The sequence below is a fragment of the Metopolophium dirhodum genome, chromosome 4 (genome assembly GCF_019925205.1).
Source record: "Metopolophium dirhodum isolate CAU chromosome 4, ASM1992520v1, whole genome shotgun sequence".
NCBI classification, from domain to species: Eukaryota; Metazoa; Arthropoda; class Insecta; order Hemiptera; family Aphididae; genus Metopolophium; species Metopolophium dirhodum.
Genome location: NC_083563.1, coordinates 19012633 through 19037649, shown reverse-complemented (window position 1 = coordinate 19037649; position 25017 = coordinate 19012633). Strand labels below are relative to the sequence as shown.

Genomic DNA, 25017 nt, shown 5'->3' with positions numbered 1-25017 from the left:
TATAACTTGCCATGGGGGAGACCCCCAGAACCCCCCCTGTTAGTTGTAAGTGGATACCGATTTTGGAGACACAGTTGAATTATAAAAGTGGCACTTATAATGAAGGTGATTTGGTGATAAGAATTTCTGAACTTAAGAATTTCTTTGGCGGTCTCATTTATAAGTAGGTAGGTAGGTAAATGGTAGAGTAGGTACTAGAGTATAATATTATTACGAAGTTGACTTGAGTAACGGAACCATTCAGTAGTTAAGTAGCAGCATCTCCTGGCTCCTATTATTTATTAAGATGAGTTCAGAGGGGAAACTATTTTTATTTTTTAAATAAAAGGTCTCTTAGACAGTTGGACATTTTCTTTTAAGTCTTCTCGGTGGGTTTTTACAAATAGTTATTGATGAGTGATGACATAAGGGAGATCAGTGAGTTCTAGTTTGACTGTTTAAGTAGTTTAGAATAAAATTATTTGTTAAGACGAATTTCTACTTCGTTAACTGTTAGGATTTTTAGATCGTTATTAGTTATGTAACATATTTTTAAGTGAATTATGAGCATTTTCAAAAATTAATATTTTACTTACTCATAGGTTATAACTCACTTAAAAATTAAAATATCATAAAAAACCAATGAGTACGCAGATAATGTTTTTATATAAAAGTTTGATGATAGATCAATTCACTCCAATATCTAAACTAACAGCATACTAATACACTTACCTGGCAAACGAAAATATGGTATCGTACGTGTTTAAGACGGAGACAGCACATGTGGGTAACCAAATATGTAATATGTATTTTATTATTATACTTTATTTATAATTATAATATATTATAATTTATTTATTATTATTGTACACTGTTAATAGCATAATAAATTAATTCATAAATAATTAAAAATACAAAATATTTATATTGCCCAACATGTCAAGACTCAATAATACTTAACCACTATTTTTTAAAACAGTTGATCAATATTAAGCAAGTGTAATATACTTAAATTAAATATGTACTACAGTGGTTGTTGAACTTTTATTAAACACGATACATCGTGCTCTTCAAAACATTTCACGGCACTTAGTTTTAAAACCACTGATGTATTAATTTAATTACTCAACATTCATATCACCAAATTATATTATTTTAATACTGAAAATTAAACCTGTTTAACAAAATTTAGTGACATTATTTAAAATGAAACATTAGCATAAATTAATAATTTATGTACAATAAAATTAATAGGTAGGTAATATATAAAATATAAACATTAGTAAATAATAAATATTAATTTATTGTACGATCAATTTTGTAAATTTAGCTTGTGCAATCCTAATATAAGCTTTAGTTGTATAAAGTAAATTATAATTATTGAAGTTGTAATTTAATAATATTAAGTTACTTATTTGTCTTTACCAGAGTAACAGTCTTCAAGTTTAGTCTACTCTATTAGGAATAACAATAAACCAAACAATTCTCTGTATATGAAGTTGTGATCATAGAAAAATAGGTACTCATAAGTACTTCATTATAAAGTAGTATTAACAAAAAACACATCACATTACCTTTGCCATTTAATTAGGTATTTTAGCATAACCTACTATTTTATTAAAAATACAAAATTATACTTATAGATTAATACTGCAAATGTGTCAAATATATCTTAACTTAAAAATAACAATCTGATGTGTTTAAAAATAATAAATAAATTAAATCATAGGGCACTGGAAAATATTGACAAAAAAAAATATTTTACATCTAAATTGGCTACAAACTAAACTCAGGTGCATTAGTTTATTTAAAATGTGATAAACTAAAATATTAAGTGTCGTTGTTGAATATATCTATAAGGCAAAGTAGACATGTTACATACTAGTATTTGTTTTTGAATAAAGGTAAAAATGTTTTACATAGGTTTTTTTAATATATTAATATGAACTTAACTAAGATCTATTTATATGGAATGCATGCGTTACATAAAAATGAAAAAAAAAATGGTTATACAAATATAATAACAAGGATTATTCTATAAAGGGCAGTGAAAGGTGGGTGGGTGAAAATTTGATCAAAAATATAATATAATATATTGTTCATATTAAAAATTGGATTGAGGCTTACAAAAATAAAATAAATGTATCTTTTTATATAAATATTGTCATGAAACTTAGGTCACTTTTATAGATTTATGTGATGTGAAATTATAGTATGGCTTCAATTTAAATTTGATATTGAGATCAAAAAAAAAAAAAATTTGCCATTGTTCATGAGTAATATTGATTACAAAATTATAATACATACTAAACAGTAAACATATAAAATTATTAGAGGTCTATATATAACATAACAAATATTTAAAAAGGTGTTAAATGAAGCGCAGGCGTAGCGTGCATTTTAAAATTAATATTAAATTAACAGAATTAATCACAACAACAACCAAACCATCCTAAGAATGACTGGGGCACAAAATAAAAAGTTGTAATGCCTATAATAATTGGTATGGTATAAATACAAAATTCCGATATTAATTTAAATATATTTATATATGTATGAATTAATTGTTTTAATATATTAAAAATAATACTACTTCTTCTTCTTTCCAATTGAAATTAAATGGTTAAGTTAATTAGTTTTTCTAATGTTCCTATTTTTTTTTTTTATCTTGAACTTAAAAACGTTTTTATCACAGACGAGGAATTCTAATATGAAATTAATAGACACGTTACAAAAATACAACCATTAGTTACAACAAAAGACAACAATATAGCCTGTATCTTTACAATTAAATAATTTTTAAGCGTTATTGGTCAAATAATAAATAGTAATACTGACATGAAAAGCTTTGGTTTTAGGGCAGGGAAGATTTGTTCAAAATGCATAAAAATATTTGATGTATTATCTAGGCAAATGAGTAAATGCCAAAAATATTTGTCGAAAATTATACATAAGTGGCAGCAGAGGACGAACCAGTGACAGCTTGAAGTGGAGATTGTGGTTGTGGTTGAGGTTGAGATTGCTGTTGCCGATTTTTTCTAGCTGTGCCATATTGACCAATAAAAGATCCGTCCTCGGTAAACTGAGCTGTTTAATTAAAATATAAAAACAAATATAAATAATAAGCATTTAACAAATAATAAATTTACATTTAAGGTTATGTACTCACACATTTAGACAAGTGTGGCGAAACCGGCCGAAGTGGTTTCGCCCTGTCTTTTTTTACCATACAAGCCAATGAAAGAGCCATCTTCATTCATTCCTTCTACGGGTGAAATAGAAGAGAAAACAAAACAATAACTAACATGCAAGAACTTGAAAAATATACTAAATATAAAAATGTGTGCAATGGGGTAAAATATAATTATTTAATTTAATTTAAATTGATAGTATGTTCAAACTTTGATCACATTAGGCAATGTATATCAGAAACTCACAATATTATTTGTAATGTAAAATTATTTACAAAACATATATACTTTCTAATGAGCTATATAGCATTTTTATTCTACTTGGATAATTTTTTTTTAGTGATACTCAACATGCACACAGACCAACATTTAGCAACATTTATTGACAATATTTAGCACTAAGTTTGAATTGTGAACTACATGAAAATGAACGATATGAACATTTGTACTTTTAAGTGCTATTATCAAACGGTTTAGCAACAGGTAAGTAAATGGTGTAAAAAAGGACATTTTGTAAACAAAACATAAAAATAGTAAAATTGATGCAAAAAATACTAGAAATATATTTACCTGTGTCTCCTTCTCCATACTCTGCCATTGAATCTGTATCACTTTCTGGAGACTGTTTTTCACTTCCTAATCTTTTTGCACCACCAAGTCTAATAAAAATAGGATATACAATTTTTTTAGAAAAAAATGTATTAACTTATAACGTTTGTATACATACGGTTGCGAATATTCATGAAAATGAGGTTCATCAGGATAATCATGTCGACCACGGGCTGCTTCTGATTCATGTACTACATATTTTCCTCCTCTATTACGTTTTACTATACATACAATAATTAACAGGATAATGAGGAATAACAAAGCTAACAGCATTGCAATAAACCATCCTGATGTAGCCATATTTTCGCTTCTTCTAATTATTGGATCTAAATAATAGAAGTAAATAAGTATATTATAGTTATAATACGGCTTTTGCTTTAATATCCCCTATAGAAACAACACCAGAATAGTCATTTAATGTATTATATATATTTTTTTATTAAATGAGACTAAATTTATAATTTTAAAGAGGAAGCAATTCATCCATGTATACACTATTATGTTACATAAATAAAAAATCTCCTTAATCAGTTAACATACATAAAATTAAAAATTATAAAACAAAAAATTTAGCATTAAAAATGTACCCGAGCTCGACGCTTCAATTTCAGCAATATCCGATTCTTTCATGGTATTACCATCTACAGCAACTACAACAAATTCATACAATTCCCCGGGTTTCAAACCTTTTACATCAATAAAATTCATATCAAGTTCAGGTTTAGTTTCTTCGTACAAGTTGGCACCTTTCAGCCTATAAAAATTAATTTATATAAGTAAAATAAAGAATGGAATTTTTTTAATTTTCATTTTTACTTGTATTTTACAAAGAAGTGAGATCCTGGGTTTCCATCAAGTTTAGGTGTCCATAAAATGCGAACTGTATCAAAAACATTATTAGATGCTTTATGGACATAACTGAATTCCGGCTTATCCAATTCAGTTCCTTCGGGTAAAGGAGATTTGGTTTGTTGTTCAATGAAAAATCTATTATGATTATAATTATTATAATTATCTCAAATATAAAAACTTAAAATACACAAAATCTTTACGTACGGTTCACCAACTCCAGCCTTAGTAGTTGCTTTAATATAGATTCGATAATTAGTTGATGGTTTGAGTGAAGCCAATTTAGCAGTAGTTTGTTTAGGATCGGTAATAGAAGGACGTTGTGACTTTTCTCCGACACCTTCTTGAGTCATAGCTTCATAAGAAATCTCATAACCAGTTAATACCCCATTTGCTTCTTCTGGTGGTTGCCAACTTAATAAAATTGCGGAAGAGCCCCATTGTTCAGCATCAACTCCATGAACAGGCCCGGGAACTAAACATAACATTTTATCATTATTTTAATCCTATAAATTAATTTATTATCAGATATATTTATTAATAAATAATTTTATATAGAAGAAACATTAGGTATGCTTTGAATAACTCAAATATTGAATTCAATCTTAAAATAAAGTTAATCGTAAGATCCTACGATATTTATTTACCTCCTTCAGGAGTATTAAAAATTATTGGTGGTTGACTAGGTGGTCCGTTAAAACGACTGTTGTGTGCAAGTATACGCACAAAATGTTTAGCGTTTGGCAAAAATTTCTTGATTTCTGCTGTTGTCGTATCTGAACTAACTTGTTCTTCGATCATATTGTTTTCTCCATCTCTTTCAGTCCAAAATTGAATCTATATCAAGGAATTAGTAAATATAATCCACTTACATAATATAGGTATTAAATCTAATATTATAAATAAATTTACCTTGTAGCCTTTAAAGTTTCCTTTGATAGACTCTGGCGAAACAGGATCCCAGCTTAATATTGCACTTCTACTTCCAGTAACATTCAAAACAGTTAGATTTTGAGGAGTCTCGACAGGAACTATACAAATCAAGAATTATAACCAAAATAGTAAAATTTAACAATTATTTTTAATTTACCGTCTTCGCCTGAATATCCAATGACTTCTTTTTGTTGAACATTAGATTCACCCTTTTCATTTGAAGCAACTACTTTTACTTTATAACGTTGGTAGGTTGGTTGATTGTCTATCACTAATTCTTTTATAGTATAGTCTGTTATCTCTTCTGAATTCCACACTTGGCCAGGTATATCTTGTTTCCAATAAACTCTGTATCTTAAGCCCGGAGCATTATGTTCAATTTTTGGCATTGGCTAAACATTTTTATTTAATTAATTATTTCGGTGAACAATTTCTTTAAATTAAAATATAACTTACAGTCCAGCTAATTACAAGGTTAGATGCTGTAGTGCCTGCAGCTTCAACATTTTCTGGATTTTTATAAGGTACATCAGGTTGTGTGGTACAAACACTTGAATGTAAAGATGGATTCGATCTACCAATTTTGTTCATTGCAATAACTCGAAATGTAAAATTTGCCCAAGGTGTCATTGGTACAATATATGTTTGACCAGATGCAGGTACGTTATCTGATGCAACTGACCAAGTATCAGGAGCAAAACTGGTATTGTACTCAATAGTGTAACGCAGGATAGGTGCACGATTGTCTCCTTTAGGTTGCCATTTTACTGCAGCATCTCTTTTATTACAAGTGATTCCCAATAATTGTGGTGGATTGGGTTTATCCTAAAATAATATATAAAAATAAACACTCTTCGTGATAACATGTCTACAAATAATAAGTATTTACTTGAACAATAAGCATGGCACTAGCTGTTGCTTGATCCAACTCGGTTCTAGCTAAACATGTATACATTCCAGAATCCAATTCAATAGTTTTAGTAATGGTCATAGAATAATCATTAGTTTTGACAAAACGAGGTTCAGTGTCAAAATTTATAGGTTCATCTCTAGCTAACCATTCCATGTTAAGATGCAAAGATTGATCGGAAGTTGCTGTACAATGAAATGTGGCCACTGATCCAGCAACTACCTCATAGTCTTCTGGTGCAGCAGTGATTCGCGTATGTTCTATAGATAAAATGTAATTATTTACAATATAATTGGTTCTATATATAACTATAAATGGTTCAATATATACAATTTATATTGTATACCTTTAATAGTAAGTGTCCCAGATGCATTTGCTGATCCATAGTTATTAGTAGCAATGCAAGTATAGTTTCCAGCATCAGTAAAACCAACTTCACTAAAAAAAAATTAAATATTTATTATTAACTATATTATTACTTTAAAGTTATTTAAAGACGCCATTACCAGAAGAATAAAAATTATATTGATTATTACATAACTCTACTATTAGGAGATCTTGACATTTTAATAATATATTTTATCATATCATAGCTTAAGTTTTTTTTTAAATGCCAAATACGAAAGAAAAAAAAATGTATAGCCAAAACCACGGAATTTGCTTTGATGTACCTATAGTAGTTAATAAGTATACATCATCATTGAGAAGGTCACTATAATGAATGTGTTAAATTGGAATTATAAATTGTTAAAATAACGTTATTCTGATCAGTGGGGGGGTGGGGGGGAAGGTGGATTATAATATAATATAATTGTCTCTCATCTAAAACACCTAAGTGACTGACAAAAAAATTAAGATATTTCTATACTATGTTCAAAATAAGAACAGACCTCAATGGAAGTTGGGTTCATTGGTTTGTTTATACATGAATATCTATCTAAGTATTATATATTGCCTGGTATAGAATATGTGGAAAGCTCCACCGCACCAACATTTGCACACTATATCCCCGCAATAAGATTTTATTTAATTAATTATTATTATTTATATAACCGGCCTCCCACCAATTATCCTAACAAACTATGACTGACTCTAACCTGCCCATCTCTTCTTTTTCTACCGCCTAACGTAAACACACAAGGCTATTATTATTATTATATTCAACAGCTTGTAATTTTGGGGGAAAGCAGGTGCATAAAATACCCAATTTTGTCAAAATTTGAACAAATTATAATTAGTTGAACGGTTATTACTATAGAGTAGATTTTTAGGTTCTCACACAATATATTGGTTGGGTTTAAGCACTTATAGAAGTGTAAAAAAAAATTAAATGATTTGTTGATTACATAATTTGTAGACATTTTACTTTGCATATTTTGGGGTTAGGAGAATATTAATCTTCTTTTTCATATTTTAAAATATATTGTATTATAATCAAATTAGAAGTGACTCAATAAAAAAAAGTATGTTTTACAAGTTGCTCAGAATCTAAAACACAATTTATGTTCATTTAAGCGCTAAAAAAAAAACATTGCAAATGTATTTAAATTTAATGATTATAAAAATATTTTAAATAATTACATTTATTTTATTGAAATAGGTAACCTTAAGTTTGATGAAACCAACCTTATTTGTAAATCACCAGTATCCAGTGTTGAATAACGTCCACCTGTTAATTCTATATTATTTCTTGTCCACTTAACATGTGGTTTTGGCACTCCAAAATTTTTACATCCAATATTAATAGCACGGCCATCAACAGTTTCTACTTTATTAGGTGGCTCAGTGATTTCAGGAGCCAAAGCTAATATTAGATACAAATATTTGTTAATAAACTAGGATATATATTTTAATAATTTTAATAACTAACAACATACCCAATACATTAATATAAACATCTTTGTAAACATATCCAATACTGTTGGTAGCATTGCAACCATAATTCCCAGTATCATTTTTAATCAATGACGTAATTGTAATAGTATTAGAAGTAACCGAACGTCTGGGATTTATAGATGCTTCACTTAATGGTCGACCGTTATGAATCCATTTAATTGTAGGTTCTGGATTACCACTTGCTTCACATTTAATAACTGCAGTTTCTCCTTCAGCTCCTTCTACGATTTGCGGAACCACAGTGAAAAATGGCACAGCTATTAATTAAATTGTAATAAGTTAATTTGTTTCAATATCAATCATTTATAAATTATAACTATTCACTAATGTAAACATAACATTATTGTACCCATAACATCCAGCTCAATGTTATATGATTGAGGTGATCCCACACCATTGCTAACTTCACACGTGTATTTTCCTTTATCTTCAAATTTAACTTTCTTAATTATCAAACTTTTGCCATAATTTCCTTGGCTTACCCTTTCATTGGATTGTATGGGCAAACCATCTTTGAGCCAAACAGTTTCTGGTAAAGGACTACAAGTATCAAGTAAACAATAAATGTTTAAACTTAAATAATATCATAAATAGAAATGTAAGTAAAATTTCACTTACGTTCCACCATAAATACAAAACAATTCAACTTTTTTATCCAATAACGCCACTTCGTTTCTTCTAGTTACATATTGTTGAGTGGGTGGATATTTATTTTGTAAAGCTGTTTCTGCGGTTTGAATAACATTCAAATTTACAGGGTTACCTAATTTATACTCGCTCCTAATAATTACAATTAACTTAGGTTATTCATATTTCTGTGATAAATTAATAATATAAAGATACATACATAGTCAATGATTCAGCATAACAAAAGTATGTAGAGCCGTCACTAGTATCATGCCTGGTTACATTTGAGAACCAGAGATTACCTTCTGGATCTAACGTCATTCTAGTGTTGTTAACTGTTGTTAAGCCACCATCTTTATTCTATTAGTAAATTAATATTATTAATTATAAGTGTGCTCAGTAAATTAATAATTTTTTTTTAATATTTACCCTTATAAGCCAATATACATTTGGCTTAGGCCATCCAGTTGGAGGATGACAAACAAGTCTAAATGGATCACCTTCTTGAGCTTCAACATAGACTTTTGGTTCGTCTTTAAATGAATTTAATTCAGCCTTCACAACCATCACAGATTTAGAAGTAGCTGTACCCCAAGCGTTTTCTGCAAAACATTGATATTGTCCTGTAAAAAAAAAAGTTTGATTAAATAAAATTGTAAACAAATAACTATCATTATTTAAATAACAAACATACCGAGATCTTCATCTCTGGGTTCAGTAATAGTTAATGAACCACGACCCGGTTGTTGAGCTATCCTGTCATCATATGCCTGCCAATCAAAATTCTTACCATTTTTCATCCATCGATACCTATCATATAATTTTTAAATGTTTAATATTATAAAACAAAATTGTACATAATTTAAATATGTAATTTAAATTACTTTGGAGCAGGTTCTCCTTCTGCTTCACAATCAATTACAAAAGGTCTAACATTTTGATTTTGAACAGTAGCTACTTGAAATAGTACTTCATCTGTAATAGATTCTTTTACAATTCTTGGTGGAGATTGAACTAGAATCATTTAATTAAAACAAAAATGTAAATAAACAACATAAAAATAATTTATTAATGACCTGCTAAATTATACACACACTTTTACTTTGATTTTTCATATGAATATTTATGGAATTAAAATAGGATTATAAAAAATTCTTTAAAAGAATACTGTCAAAATACCTCTACAAGAAAGTCTCTTCAATATAATATGGTACTACCATAATATGGTCATTGTTATCTTATCTTTCATATTTTACTTATAGTTTTTTGAAAAACTTTTTTTGTTGTAAGTGTAAAAAAAATATTTAAAAATATGATGTTTAAATTTCACAAGTTTATATGGAAACACTAAGAAAAAAAATGTTTGATGCTAAAACTTAAAATATTTATTATATTCAAAAATTAAGAATCGTCTAAGTGAAAAATCTTAAACATTAAAAGGGGCATCTTTTAACATATTCAATGTACCTATGCTAATACTTATTAAAATGTATTATTTTCAAATTTAGTTTGAAGTTGAAATAAAATGGCAAGACAATGCATTGCAAATATTTTTAATTTACATCACGTACCTATTCAAGTTTTAAACGTAATAATATTACATCTATACTTTCATGTTACTAATATAAATTTAGATACTTACTTATAGATGAAGTTGTTACAAGGAATAAAAATAACAATTGTACGGAGTACAGCAAATGTTGTGTAATTCTATACATTTTGATATTCTTATGTTCCAAATATATTGATTAAAAGCTAAAAAACATAGAAATTGTTATTAATATGATTATTTAAGAGGATGTGCTACCAGCATGTGTTGTCTCCATCTTACCAATGTAGAACATTGCCAAAAACAGTTTTGCACACAACAACTTTACTCTCTCTGTATTTATAGTAGAATTACCAAAATTCCACAATGCATAGGGAATATCTGTGACGTAGAATTTTATTTTTTTTTGATAACACTAACCAATCATTGTTAATAATTAAATGAAAAACACCAACAAAAAACTAATGTTTACAAATTGATAATTTTAATTGTATTTGTTATACAAAAAATAAAAGCAATAAGTCACAGACAACCTTCCCATGCGTTATGGAATTTTAGTAATTCTACTATAAATACAGAGAGTAAAGTTGTTACGAGGAAATCAGTTTTTGGCTATGTTGTACATTTGTAAGACGGAGACAACACATGCGGGTAAAATGTTTTCTTAATTGTAATACAAAGAATACAAGATAAAACTACGATTATGAAAATAACTATAATTATAGTTTAATAATTTTATAATTATGACAAATGTCAGTTTTATTATTTTCAAACAATTCAAACTTATTGATATAGATACTAATTATAAAAGGTAATTTAATTTGATAATAGTTAAAATTATTTTAAAATTTATCCATTATAATAATTGTTGTTGTTTTTATAAATTTTTTTTTATTTCATTATTTATAAATAGAAATGGATCATCTACTATGTACTTCTTATCTTAAATTGTTATGAACTCAGTATACTATTTATAGAGATAAAAGAAAGCATGACTCATTATGACTCATAAATATAACAAATTTGCTTCATTCAAAAACTGAAATAGTAGTAACCTTCTTTTAAAAATGATTTTATTAATATATAAATCCTTTTAAATCCAAAAAATAAATTTTTAGTTAGGTACACATTAAACAAAAACTAATTTAAGAATATAGGTAAAAATGATAAATATTTAATCGTATATTTAATGTTAGCAATAACCAAAAGACAAATGGTTGAGAATTTGTATCTACTGTAGGCGACGAATGTATAAAGTTTTTAATAATATTGAATACGTGCCAACTAGGAATTTCATTTAAAAATGTAATATTTGTGTTTACAAAAATATATTATCTTAAATAGAATAATAAGTATATTTTTTAAACAAATAGGTACATATATATAGTTAATTTATAATGATTTGTAATAGGTAAAGTAAAAATGTTTATACATACTAAATGTTGATTATATTTAAATTGTGACAAATTTAAGTTTAAGTAAATGCTAACATAATATTATAATTTAGTTGCTACAGATAAATATTTTTAAAATTCTTTATTTTAATACTACAATAAAGTTTGCAATGAAATAAGAATATTACTAGATTTATACCAACTAAAACTGTCACACTGTTTCTATTATCCAGTATTTTTAAGTTATAAGTCTATGTAGTAGAGTTGAGTATAGTAGGATGTAGTTTAAACATTACCTTGTAAAATATTAAGTCATATGAAAAAAAAGTCAAAAACAAAATAAATAAAATAGTTATTAGCAGCAAAATAAATAGAACAGAATGAACAGACTACAGCAATAACGGAACAACCAACATCATTATCCTAATAGGTCAATACTCAAATAGGACCTCAGCTATACGTTGGCATTTATCTTTTGTAACTTATGAGCGCAATTTAACAGTCAATTACTGTTGAAGGATACATACTTTACAGTTTATAATATCCAGTATCTCATAAATATTATGAATGAGTGACCCCTACCCCCATGACATTTTAAATCAATGTAACAATAGGTACGTGTAGATATAAAACGATTGGCTGTGGAAAAAAATTAATGTTAAGCTCGAATGGTAGTGCTCTGGTCACGTACTATATAGCATCTAATAACTACTACGTTTTATTAAAAGGTTGCGTGTGAATTAAAACGGATAGCGTGTTTAAAAAAAAAATCAATTTTATAGTCGACTCTGTTAACGCCTAGGTAAACCCGAAAAACGTATAACACCCAATAATGTCAACCATTTACTTACCTATTTTAATGTTACTGAACTTAACACAAACACCGAGTTAAACATAATTAGGTTTCGACGGCATTTAAATTTAGTACAACGTAAATTTAAATTATAAATTACATATTATAATAATATAAGAACCGACAATAATTACAAATAGAACAAACTACACCTCTCGGCTGACGGCTGCTGCTGTCACTACTGCAGTTGTAGTAAGTTACACCCACAAATAAACAAAACACAACAAATCCATGGAAAACATAAACATGCCATGGAAGATATGATTTGAGGTTAGGTGTATAATCAAACGTATTATAATTTTAAAATTATCTTACGACGACCACGATGAATGATAATAGATTGCAGCTACAACTACTGTTATCTAAGGGTTATATTTATTCATGACAAAATAAACTATTATTATTATTATATTATTATATTATTATAATTTATGAAATAATAATTTTATTGCTGTATATATATATTTTTATTTTTTTTTGTTTTTGAATAATTTTTTACGTTAAAAATCACCCATTACAAAAATTAAAGAGAATAATATTTTTGAGGGTACACTTATCGATTTGTCTAAAATGTTGTATAGTGACTGACTTAAAACAATGTATCGGGTATCCATTTAAATCGGTGGTTCTCAACCGGTGTGTCACATATTACCGTGATGTGTGTCGCCAAAAAACGGTAAACGAAAAACGCCGGTAAATAATAAATAAAATCTACCTAGTACCGATATATTTTACTTTAATATCGTTTCACAGTATATACCTACTAATAATACAGATTACAGAATACTATATTATACTATATGTTATAGAATCTATATTATTGTCATTGAAACTAGGTATATGGAAAACAGCAAGCACTAACCTTGCAATAATAATTATTTTATACTTCAAATTAAATTAATTTTAACGTAATGTATGTACCTACTTTTCTAAATTTTTTTGAAAAAGCATATAAGTTGGTTGTACAGGTTGTAGGTAACACTAAGTAGATTTTTTTAAACCGTCCTTATACCTATCAATATCTATAGGTAAGTACCCATAAAACATGAATAGGTATTTTATATATTTATTGTTGAAGCTTCAATATAGGAACTTTAAAAGAAATCAATTTGGAGCAAAGTAACTCACTTAAAAACGGTAGGTACTAAAGTTGTTAGTGGTGAACTGGTAACTGGTTAATACTGTTAAATGTTAATAGGGCAATACTACAATAGGGCAGTTACTAGTTTGGCACTTGTCACTCGAGTAATCGACAGTCAACGATTGTCAAGAAATCGTGTTTCTTGTTGTACCAAGTCCAACATAAATATAAACGATAAAGACCAGAATTCCCAACACTAAAAACGGGGATAATTTTAAAAATAGAAAAGTTTCCTTGTTTATACGGTCTACGGTTCTTACGGTATACGGTTTACCATTTTCTAAGGTTTTTATGGTATACCGTTTAACAAAATAATTTCAAAATACCAGTATACCGGTATGCACTGCATTCCGAAAATACCGTCAGCCCTAGTTCGGAACGAGAAAAAGAATTAGTTCATTCCCAGGAACGAGAAACGATTTAACAAGATGAACGTGACCGGGAACTAATTTCTTTTTTAAAGGAATTTTCCAAGCACCTGTGGCGCCGATCACCTAATTTATCTATGTCATAATATATCATAGTATATTAATTGTTAATTGGGGGGGGGGGGGCGTTGTAGGGTACTCTGGGTAGTGGGTACTGCAGGGGATCTCGCCGTGGATCCAGAATTTACGATGTCATAGTATATTTTAAACACTTCGGCGCAACTGCCAGTGTTAGGAAAGAACGTCGTTCATGAAACGATATGTGAACGTCACTCGTTTTTTGCAAATAGAACGTGAACATACAACAACATTGATATTATGATTTCCACGAATTTTTAATAAACCTAATTGGTTTATCATAATAAGTACCCTAGCATTTGCTTAATTTTATCACTAGGGAATCCTTATCAAAATGTAACTCAAATAGTCAAATAACGTGTCAGATATTAAAAATTAATTTAGATACTTAATAAATTGTATATGCTCTAAAGTATAAATTGTATTTTTATTTTTTGGTTGAGTCGTATATGTTTATGGGTTTTAATTTTTATATTGACTGCAGGCTAACGATTCATAAAAAAAAAATTAAATGAACGACCCAATGAACGCGTTCGTTTTTTTAAAATAACGTGAACGTGAACGCGTTTGTTTGAAAAAAACTCGAACGTGAGCGTGAACGAGTTACGTTTTTAAGGACTGAACGTGAACGTGGAAAAGTTCAATTTTTTAGTGAACATTCCGAACACTGGCCACTGCCAAGCACAACTGTTATGCATAGGTGGAAATCCATAGAAAAAGTTGGGGGGATACGATTCTATTCATGAACCAAACTACCAAAGCCGTCAGGGGTTTCGCGCCTACGCCCCCTCATAAATAATTCTTAACAAATGTTTAAATTAACAATCAACAATTTGTACTGAACCAAATATTTAAAGTAAAATTGCTGTCCAATTATTTTTTAGATTCTGAGCGGAGTGATTTTACAATAATATGTTTTATTTTTAATTTTAAATTTTTAAGTTTTTAAATTATTATAATATTAAATATAATAAAACATAATATAACAACATGTTTGTGTCTGTACACGGTAAGTAGTCAAAATAATGCTTCAATTTTCAACTTTAGTAAAAATTCCCAGAAGTTTTCAAATAAACTAATGCCGGGATAAAAAAATTAAGGAACAACCATAGGTATTAAATATTATTTTTTTACTCAAAATCGATTTTGCTTTTTAGTGTAAGTCTAAAAAAAATTACCGTAGATACATGCAATTTTTACTGAACGCTTATATTAGCATTTCAATAATGAATATAATATTATATCATTATATTAAATTACTTACCTATCTCGTAGCCGCCTATGGACTATTTGCTGTAGCAGGGTTAAGTGACACAAAGTAATTATAATTAGGTACCCATAGATAGGTACTCAACAATTTAAATAAACGTGATTCGAAACAATAAAACTGATATTACTGTTCATTAAAAGAAATCATGCAGCTAGAAGTCGCTGGCAGGATTGATTATTAGGAGGTTGTTACTGAGACGACTGCCTAAAAGGACGACTCAGTTATGCTGACCAGTGAGCAGTGACCAATGACTGCCAAGCGGCTTTATCAAAGGTTTTTGCTCTTTCAAGCACTAGTTTTCTCTTCGGCGATTAAGAACTTTTACGACCATCCCTTTTCTTTGGCGGCATCTACCTAAGTAAGCCCCACGCTTTACATTTTACCGTTACAATACGTGTTGATTTCTTAATCTCCGTGATCGTTACGAATACGAATCGCTCCTTTTGTAAGGTTTTATTGGGGGATGTCCGATTTCTAGGTGCGACAAACTAGCTGTTATTTAGTAATATGTTATATTTTAGTTTGGATGTGTGAAGCGTGATCATATCATTACCAACATTAAAACATATTTTGTGTGAATGCGTTTTTTCTATGTTGTGCGTGGGTCGGAAAACAAATAGTGAGCAGACATTCTCTAAACATAAAAAATGTTGCTGTAACAGAAACTGTGACAGCCGAGGTCGTAGCTCGTAAGTCGTAGGTGTCTGTTTTTTGTTTTGGTTCCAAGTCCGTACCACCAGGATAACAGCTTTATAGTATTATATTAAATACGTGGATATTTTTAAATTAGATTTTAATTTAGTCTTGAAGAAGGGGTATTCCCGTATTATTATATAATTGACTATTCCTCTAATACAGTAATACGTTATTGAATTCAAACAAAAAACAAAATCAATTTTGACAAGAACTGGTTAACGTAAAAAATCGTGTTCTCCCCAATTATTTTGAAAAGTACCTCCTACTGAGTGCTGGCTATACGTCAATACATAATACATTCAAGATGCGGAGTAATATATGTACCAGGTATTGTACCTATTGATTTTTTACAATGGTATATATTTTAGTTGTTTTTGTTATTATATCATTGAATTCAAATATAACACCATGCATTACAGTGACCCACTTGTAACCTACTGTACGGCAGAGCGACACCCACTTACCCGGTTTTTTTTAATTGTGTCTGTCATCAGTAAAAATGCTTCAATTTTCCTCAACAAAATTTTTCGGTAGGAAAATGGATCTTTGGGGGAACTCATTTCCGTTCCGTATTCCAGTTCTTTTACATTCTTTTTACGAACTGAGCAGTTGTCAATGGTGTTTTTGGAGGACAAATGTTATACAAGAAATAATCGGCTAATTTGTATATTCATTACTTTTTCTGATACTTAGTTAAATGAACCCATATTCTATAATATATTCTAGAAAATATCATTATTAAAAATAACATGTGTTTCATACTATAATTTTTTTTTCATAAATTTGAGGAACCAAAATTTTCGTTTTAAAAATACAAACTTCTTTTCGTTCCAATATTTTAAAAAGAACGAGTTCCTTCCCAACACTGCATGTAGCAGTTGAGTTTTTGGGTAGTTCAGCAAGACTGGTATCAATCATATTTAGGAGTGTTGTCCAAGGAGGGAAGATGGGAAGTTGAGATGTTATGATGTTTTTTAGGTTGATATTATTGTCATCGACGATTGCTAGTAGAGAAGTGTATGAATAAAGAAGATAGCATTTTGTCTCTGTCCAGTTTGGTAGCGAATATCATTACAATTTCTTGTCGTTTTATGTGAAGAGTAAAGGTAGTAGAGTAAAGTCCAATTAAAGGAAATTACTTTGATCACAATAATTCGTAATAATTCTGTAGGTACTAGGCGCCTTTGGGCGTTTATTTCAAAATAAATAAATAATATCATAAAATATGCCTACTTATTAATATTAAAGGCTGATCGTTTTTCGTATACAAATATACTTATATACTATGATTTTATATTATTGAATTCAAATTTAACACCATCCATTACAGCGACCCACTTGTAACCTACGACTGAACAGCACAGCGACACACACTTACCCGCTTTTCTTTTTGCGTCTGTTCTGTTCTGCATAGTATTATTATTAGGTAAATTATTATAAATACCAGGGCTTGAAAACGGAAAACATTTTTTCAGATTTCGATTTCGCTTTTGGTTTTAACCGGTATTCAAAATCGGTTTTAAGCCCTAGTCCTAGCAAAGTAGTAGAAAATTGCTTCGATTTTCAACTTTGAGAGTGGTTTTTGATAGCAAATTGGATTTAGTTTGAACTTTTGAGGTAAAAATACAAAATTTCGAGTATTTTTCAAAATTGGGGGAAAAAAATTAAGGTAATTCCAGAATTTTTATGCATAAGTAATGTACAAAATCTTTTAGTGTAAAAGAGTGCCTAACAGAAAATTACTGCATAGATATCTTCTAAAAAATACTATACTTAAAACAATTAAATCTACAATAAATTGGAAATTTGTACCATATTTATTTATTATTTTAATCACTTAAATCCAGACAAAACAAGATTACGTTAAATGTAGATGTATCGATAAGCTACAAAAGTATGCTACAAAAACGTCAGCTTATATCCAAATTCAATAATATTACCATTTTTTTTTTTTTTTAACAACAATGAATAGTAAAAAACATGTAATAAATCAAACATAACTACAGTACAAAAATATTTAAACTAATAATTAAAATGGAAGAATAGAATAGTTTGTCACAAAAAAAAGTAATAATTAATATAATTATTGGATTTCATATATTTTTTATCGACAAAAATATTTTTCCTGTCGCTGCTACTTAGGAACTTGTTCGTATTTTAGCAGAACTATAATGTTGTGTTTGTGCGATCATAAAATGTTATAAACAGTATAAGAGATCAAACACATGCGCTCACTCGTTTTTTTTTTTTTTTAACATTAAATATTTTCAATACTATGAAACTAGCATGGGAACTAGAGACAATAGAATTTATTTTATTTAAGTTAAATATATGTTATAACAATATACTATATGAATGTAATAAACAAACTATAGAAATCCATAACTTTTCATGTACTTATAAATTAAGTTATAATTTATAACACTTAATCCCTAATAAATAGTATCTAGTTTGTATTCTTCCAAATCTATATTTAAAAATTATTAAAATATCTCTAATATTTATCATCTCCTAACATGGTCCGTAAATGTCAAAAATAATCAAATTATTAATATTCACTTAGAATTTTCTTATCATAGTTTAAAGTTAATTTGAAAACTCTATACCAGAAATTAAACATTACGTCTTCTATAATATCAAACCATTTTAAATGCCATGGCGTTATAAAATTTAAAGATCTAAGATTATTGGGATATTGTAAATTAATTAAAGTCTATGTAAACATTCAAAGTATTACAAACACAAATATATCTAATTGTATATTATGTTTGGATTGTGTTCAAAGCTGAACGATTGGCGCATGATTCCACAAAGATAAATTCTCAAAATGAGCTGGCACTGTCAGTAAGGCATCATCAGTTGAACGATTGACAGAGCAGTTCTGTAATAAATTTTAATTATTAAAATAATATTGTTTAATAGAATTTAATGAATAAATGATTAGTTTTCTTAATTACGTATTAAGAAAAAAGAATAAATATAAATATTTTTTGTTTTAATTTTATTATGTATACTTTTGGTTGCATGCGGTACGTGTCCACACATTCTATGTTCAGCTTTATTACTTCCATTTTACATTTGTATCCGCTTAAAGTCAACTTGATGATGGTGTGCAAAGGTACATTAATGTACGGTAATTCTTCTACAAGATAAGTAAAATAAAAATAAGATGAATGAAGTAGTACAATACCAAATGTTTCAAACATTAAATTTAATTTTTGTTAAATAAATTAAATTACCGTGTTTTTTATTTAAGAAATATCCAAGTAAGCATCTTAGAACAGCTTGGTGACTGATTATCAACAGATTATCCATATCTCCCTCAAGTTCCAACAACACTGGTTTCAATCGTGTCATAATATCTATGTAAGACTCACCCCATGGATAGCGATACTGTAACTTATCTTGATCACGCCAAGCAAACTCTTGTGGAAATTTGCATTGCATCTCTTCATAACTCAGTCCTTCGCATACACCCTAATAAAACATTTAGCATAAGAGCTACTATAACAAAAACTAATGAAAAGTGTACTTACAGCGTATAACTCATTCAAAAAGGGCACTGGTTCTATTGGTGCTTTAATACCTTGAGCTGTCTGGTGGGTGCGTTTCAATTCACTTGTCCACACGCGTAGTCCTTCTAAACGATTCTCGTTATTAAAATAGCGTGCCAATGCTGCGGCATACGTGCGACCACGGACCGACAATTCTGCATCTCCTCCAATACGACCCAAAACATTGTTTTCACTTTCTCCATGCTATAAATAAGTTATCAAGTTGTTAAGTTAGTAAAAATAAAAAAATATTATACTGTAATAAAAGACCTACTCTTGAAAAATAAAATGTTTTTGCTAATGGTTTGAAATTCGAAACAAAGGCTAGCACCTCACTTTGCATAGGAGAATTCAAACGACAAACAGTTAGTGATTCTCCTAAATACAAATTTGAACATTAATTAAAAGAACATGTATTTTTTTTAGCTGATTGTTTTATATATTACCTGCATTTAAATATTTTATGTAGCTATAACCATCTGATTTTGGTTTCATTGGTTCATGTTGTTCCATGTAATGTTCAATTTTGTGATGAAAATCATCAAGAGCTTTCTCACTGGACATATTTCTATAGTCCTTACTGAATTGCATTACTTCTTTGACATTGAGTTCAATAAGCATTTCATCATCACAAACACACTCAATAAATAATACCTTATACCCCATGACTTTAGCAAAATGATCGTATACTGTTTGACGACGAGCTTGTGTTATATGAGTGCCATCCAAAATCTAAAACATTTAATGAACATATAATTTGTAATTCTATACAATAATTATCACTTGATACTTACAGCTACATCTCCTCCATCTTGTAACCATTTGGTGGCGTCATCTTGTGCTTCTTGAGCACTTAATTGACGAATTTCAGCCGCTTCACTGTTTTCCTTACGAAAGAGGTCATGGCTACTATACAACTCGATGTGTTTACGTCTGTATGAGCTTACAGAAAACACTAGAAATAATACATAAGAATAATTATTTATTTATTTGACACAAATTTACATAACAAACATAAACATCAAAGAGGTAATAAATGTCTAATATAAATTAGTGTTGATAAATAAAATCTGATATGAAGTATATAATTAACTCTTAATTGTTATGACTACAAATTCCGATAAGAAAACAAAAGCACAGATTTTAACTACTTATCATAATTGTATGAACATAACTTATTTACATACGCTTATATGATTACATTTTTTTATACATTATTTAGCAGTTCTTGTGCAATAAGGGAGTGTGCTGCAAAATTAACGAAAAGCTTTATTAAATGAAAATTGTCTTTTTAAACAAGGGAAAAGAAAAAAAAGAAGATACACATAGATTTCAAAGAATATTAAGCTTATTAAATTACAATAATTTTAAATTTAATATTGAAGACCTTAAGAGTCATGAGTACTGATTGGATATTTTTAACTTGGGAAATAATGATTAGGTATGTTTACACTTATAAGGTTTCAAAATAAACCAGAACATTAACAAATTAATTGATTTTGCCATTGTGTCCTTCAATTATTTAGATTTATTCCAATTACCAAAGTATTATTATACAATTCATATTTTATTTTTGCCAATAGAAAAATACTATTTCACAAACAGGGACTACGGAATACCAGGAGATTCTTGGACAATGAAGTTGTTGGCTATAATACATTTTTTGTATAAAATATTCAGTATTAATTTTTAACATTTTAATTTTGCATTGTAGAAATAAAACTAGACACTTTAATATGCCACAAATAGAGTTAAATACTGAGAATTTAAAAAAGCTTCATTGTAACTCATTGCCACAAGCGCAAATTGGGGGGGGGGCAGACTCCCCCCCCCAAAAAAAAAACCTAGGACATACAATTTTAAAATGCAATATTGCAATGGTCTGCTTGCCTTTAATATATTCAGCCACCCAAGTCAAAAGTTGAAATTGTGCTTATGTTCATTGCTATCTATTAAAAAGTAATATTGATAGGTATTGTTATAAAATGTTTAAGCTTAGTTTCTTGTTCACTTGCCCCTCTTGAATAACGTATAATATGTTAACTTAAAGATAAACACAAAAAATATGCCTTAAAGAACAAAATTGTTGGCTTTAGTTTTTAAACATTGTAAACATAATGTATAGTTATTACTTATTATTTATTACTAGGCATAATTAAATTTGAATCAAATTTTTTTTTGAAAATTTTATGCTGTATCTTAGACCTTAGTGCTTATGTATTTATTACATTTACATACCTTTAGCCTTATGATTTGTCCAGTTGAGATATTGTTGAATCTTATAGGCAAGAATGGTTTTGCCACGTGCTGGCAAACCTACCATTGTTATAACCAAAGGCACAAAATGTTGGCCGACTGAAAAATTATACATACAAATGTTAATACCGGACAATATATACAAAACTAAAACTATAGGTAATAGAAAAACATAAAAGGTACCATTTGGCCAGGTATTCTCAATAATTTATTGGCCAATGTTCAGCAAATCACTTGAAAATAGATTTTTTGGCCAGTCAACATATCATTAAATACTTAATAAATAAGACTTACTTATAAGTAGTAACCATGTTGACTTATTTTACATTTGTCTATGAAAAAAATTCATGGTTCCTTATTTTATTTTTAAATATGAATGTTTATGTTTTAATTATCTAAAACAGTTATCCCAAACATAGTATAAATGAAAATTGAAATACTATTATAAACCTTATCCATCAGATATAATTAATTGTGATCATTCAAATGCAGGCTACTTAGAGAAGAAATTATTTAGGTATATAAATTATGATACAATTTTGATATTTCCAACCATTTTATAAAATATGAGAGCGGATAAACTCAACACCAAAAATAACTATTGTTAATGTAATATTAAGATTCTTAAAACCACACGATAATAAATATTGTAATTATTGGAGTCTGGCCAAATGTAAAAGCATTTTACTTTATCAACAAAATACTTTTTTAGCCACCCACACGACCTCAAGCCCTCAGCCACATATACATAGGTACCTATTTAAAAAATATAGCATAAATGAAATAGTTTTAAAATAGACAGAAATTGTTGTTTAAATATCTAGTGCCTAGGCATTGGTAGTCTATATTAATTCAAATTAGGTACATTATATGTAGCTACATTGATGAAGTGAATCTTTGGACTTTTATATGTTTTGAACTAGGTATCTATATTATGTACTGTTAAAAGAATAGGTATGTGAAAATTTGTTTTCACCTTGGGACATTACTAGCGGTAACAAATCTTTCTTTCCAACCATGTCGTCATCTTCAGATTCGGACTGTGACTGACGTTGCCAGTCCTTTTTAATGGGCCGCATCATGATAGTTGGTGCCATGATGTTGGAGTTGTCACGGACACACCAAAAACAGGACTTGCACGCTCACACCAATTATAACTATTCTATACTGCTAGCGGTGTGTGAGACTAGAGCACGGCGATAGCGTCTAGCTCTGAAAAGTGATCTGAGGACGTGTGATAGATGAGCTTCTGCAGATCTGGCCTCATGCCACCAATGGATCTTCTACGAACGACGTAGTCCACTTTGCTGGCCAGTGTGATGGTGCAGAAGAAATTTGTCGCGTCCACTTTGACCACCGGTGTATTGAAGCGTGAACGAATGCTATTGGCTACCGGATGTCTGCGGATTCGTCCGTGAACCCTTACGCAACGTTTGCTAATCTGTGTAGCGAGCGGCGCTACGTGTGCAAATGTATAGAATGCCGAACGGGAAAAGGAACAAGCTGGTGTAGGAGTAGGAGTAAAGCAGGGGTAAACGGAGCGGCGTCGGAACCAGACCAAAGTACACCGTTAAGGCAAGTGCGTTACGATAACAGTAATAATATTATTATTCAGCCCTTGAGCTGTAGCACACGCGAAATGAGATTGACGTCGGCGGATTTCAGACGGCAACAGAAATACAAATGCATTGTCAACAGGTGCGCAAGGTAAGACGAAAAATAAGTTCTATGCACGCGTAAAACAAATTAATAATGTGTTCTTTTTTAATCACCGAAACTATAGCGAAACAATAAGAACAATAAATGATAAAAAAAAAAATAACCACTATATTCTATCCTACGTCCGCACAACACACTCGGAAGACGAACGACTGAACACTGAACACTGTCCGCAGTCCGCAGATGAGGAACGAGGATTGAGGGGGGCACTACTAAAAAGTGGCGTGACCGAGCGCCTGCGCAAAGCTATTATACGACCGAGCTAGACACACTCTCTGACTCGTGAAGTCGTGAGGTGAGACGGATCGGCGCGTGGCGAACGTTGCGGATGCGACAACGGCGACGTACTGCGGCTGACGGTGATACTGTGTTACAGCGGTCGGCGAGGTCCGAGAGAGAGAGAGAACCACAGAGTGAGTGTGTGAGCGAGAGCTTAAAACAAGACGACGTGCCTAAATTATAATTGCCTAGCCCTAGCGCGTTACTGGCAAGTAGCAACTGGCCGCAAAATCACAGTAATCGATAGCAATCCGCCCGGGTCGCGACGGAGCCGGCGCGTAACGTAATATGATGTGAAAAAAGGTCGTCCGGACCGAGTGCAGTGGGGATGGGCAGCGCCACGCGCGCGCACTGCCGCATACCCTTAACCCGTCCCAGACCGTGTGGTGAACGGTGGTAACGGAAGAGGTGAAAAGAGTCCGGCAGTAGTAGGGCTGCTGCGCAGCAGCCGCCGCGCCGTAGACCTCAAATTTCTTGCGGTGTTGTTGTTGTTGTTATTGTTGACCTGTTACCGCGTACTAGTCCAATACTACCACCACAACTGCTATAATACTACGCAGTCTCGAATATTTTATTTCTAACGCACCACGGTAGGCAGCCCTTCATCGAGGGCTAGGACGTTTTTACGTCGTAGTTTCACACTGTCGGTCAAGGTCGTGTCCCATTCATCCCCTCGCGCCGCCGCGGACATTTCATAATTTGTTATCCCCCATGGTCCATACACGTGGACCAATATATTTGTTTTATATTTTGATTGGCGGAAAGAGAGGGCTAACGACAATTCGACCACACAAATTTGAAACTAC

The 25017-nt window shown here is 30.0% G+C and overlaps 2 protein-coding genes across 3 annotated transcripts; both read right to left on the bottom strand.

The window, feature by feature from the left end:
* Positions 1 to 1262: 1262 nt before the first annotated feature.
* On the bottom strand, positions 1263 to 12963 carry LOC132942685 (neuroglian). 2 transcript variants are annotated; one of them, XM_061011290.1, is made up of 23 exons: positions 12789 to 12963; positions 10637 to 10749; positions 9879 to 10008; positions 9689 to 9804; positions 9424 to 9617; positions 9215 to 9354; positions 8986 to 9147; positions 8717 to 8907; positions 8349 to 8624; positions 8098 to 8275; positions 6818 to 6909; positions 6451 to 6731; positions 6018 to 6386; positions 5719 to 5953; positions 5541 to 5659; positions 5276 to 5465; positions 4836 to 5103; positions 4596 to 4766; positions 4367 to 4533; positions 3898 to 4105; positions 3741 to 3829; positions 3149 to 3244; positions 2926 to 3066 (listed from the first exon to the last, which is right to left on the bottom strand). In XM_061011290.1, the coding sequence occupies exons 2-22, from the start codon at positions 10710 to 10712 to the stop codon at positions 3153 to 3155; spliced, it is 3744 nt and encodes a 1247-aa protein (XP_060867273.1). In that variant the 5' UTR covers positions 10713 to 10749; positions 12789 to 12963; the 3' UTR covers positions 2926 to 3066; positions 3149 to 3152. The 2 variants fall into 2 exon arrangements, with proteins under 2 accessions (XP_060867272.1, XP_060867273.1); XM_061011289.1 differs by lacking the exon at positions 3149 to 3244 and having other exon boundaries at positions 1263 to 3066.
* A 5238-nt stretch (positions 12964 to 18201) lies between these two features.
* LOC132942878 (6-phosphofructo-2-kinase/fructose-2,6-bisphosphatase-like) lies at positions 18202 to 24420 on the bottom strand. Its single transcript, XM_061011569.1, has 9 exons — positions 23190 to 24420; positions 22196 to 22312; positions 20752 to 20912; positions 20404 to 20689; positions 20232 to 20335; positions 19940 to 20161; positions 19643 to 19880; positions 19418 to 19545; positions 18202 to 19284 (listed from the first exon to the last, which is right to left on the bottom strand). The coding sequence occupies exons 1-9, from the start codon at positions 23308 to 23310 to the stop codon at positions 19183 to 19185; spliced, it is 1479 nt and encodes a 492-aa protein (XP_060867552.1). The 5' UTR covers positions 23311 to 24420; the 3' UTR covers positions 18202 to 19182.
* Positions 24421 to 25017: the final 597 nt, after the last annotated feature.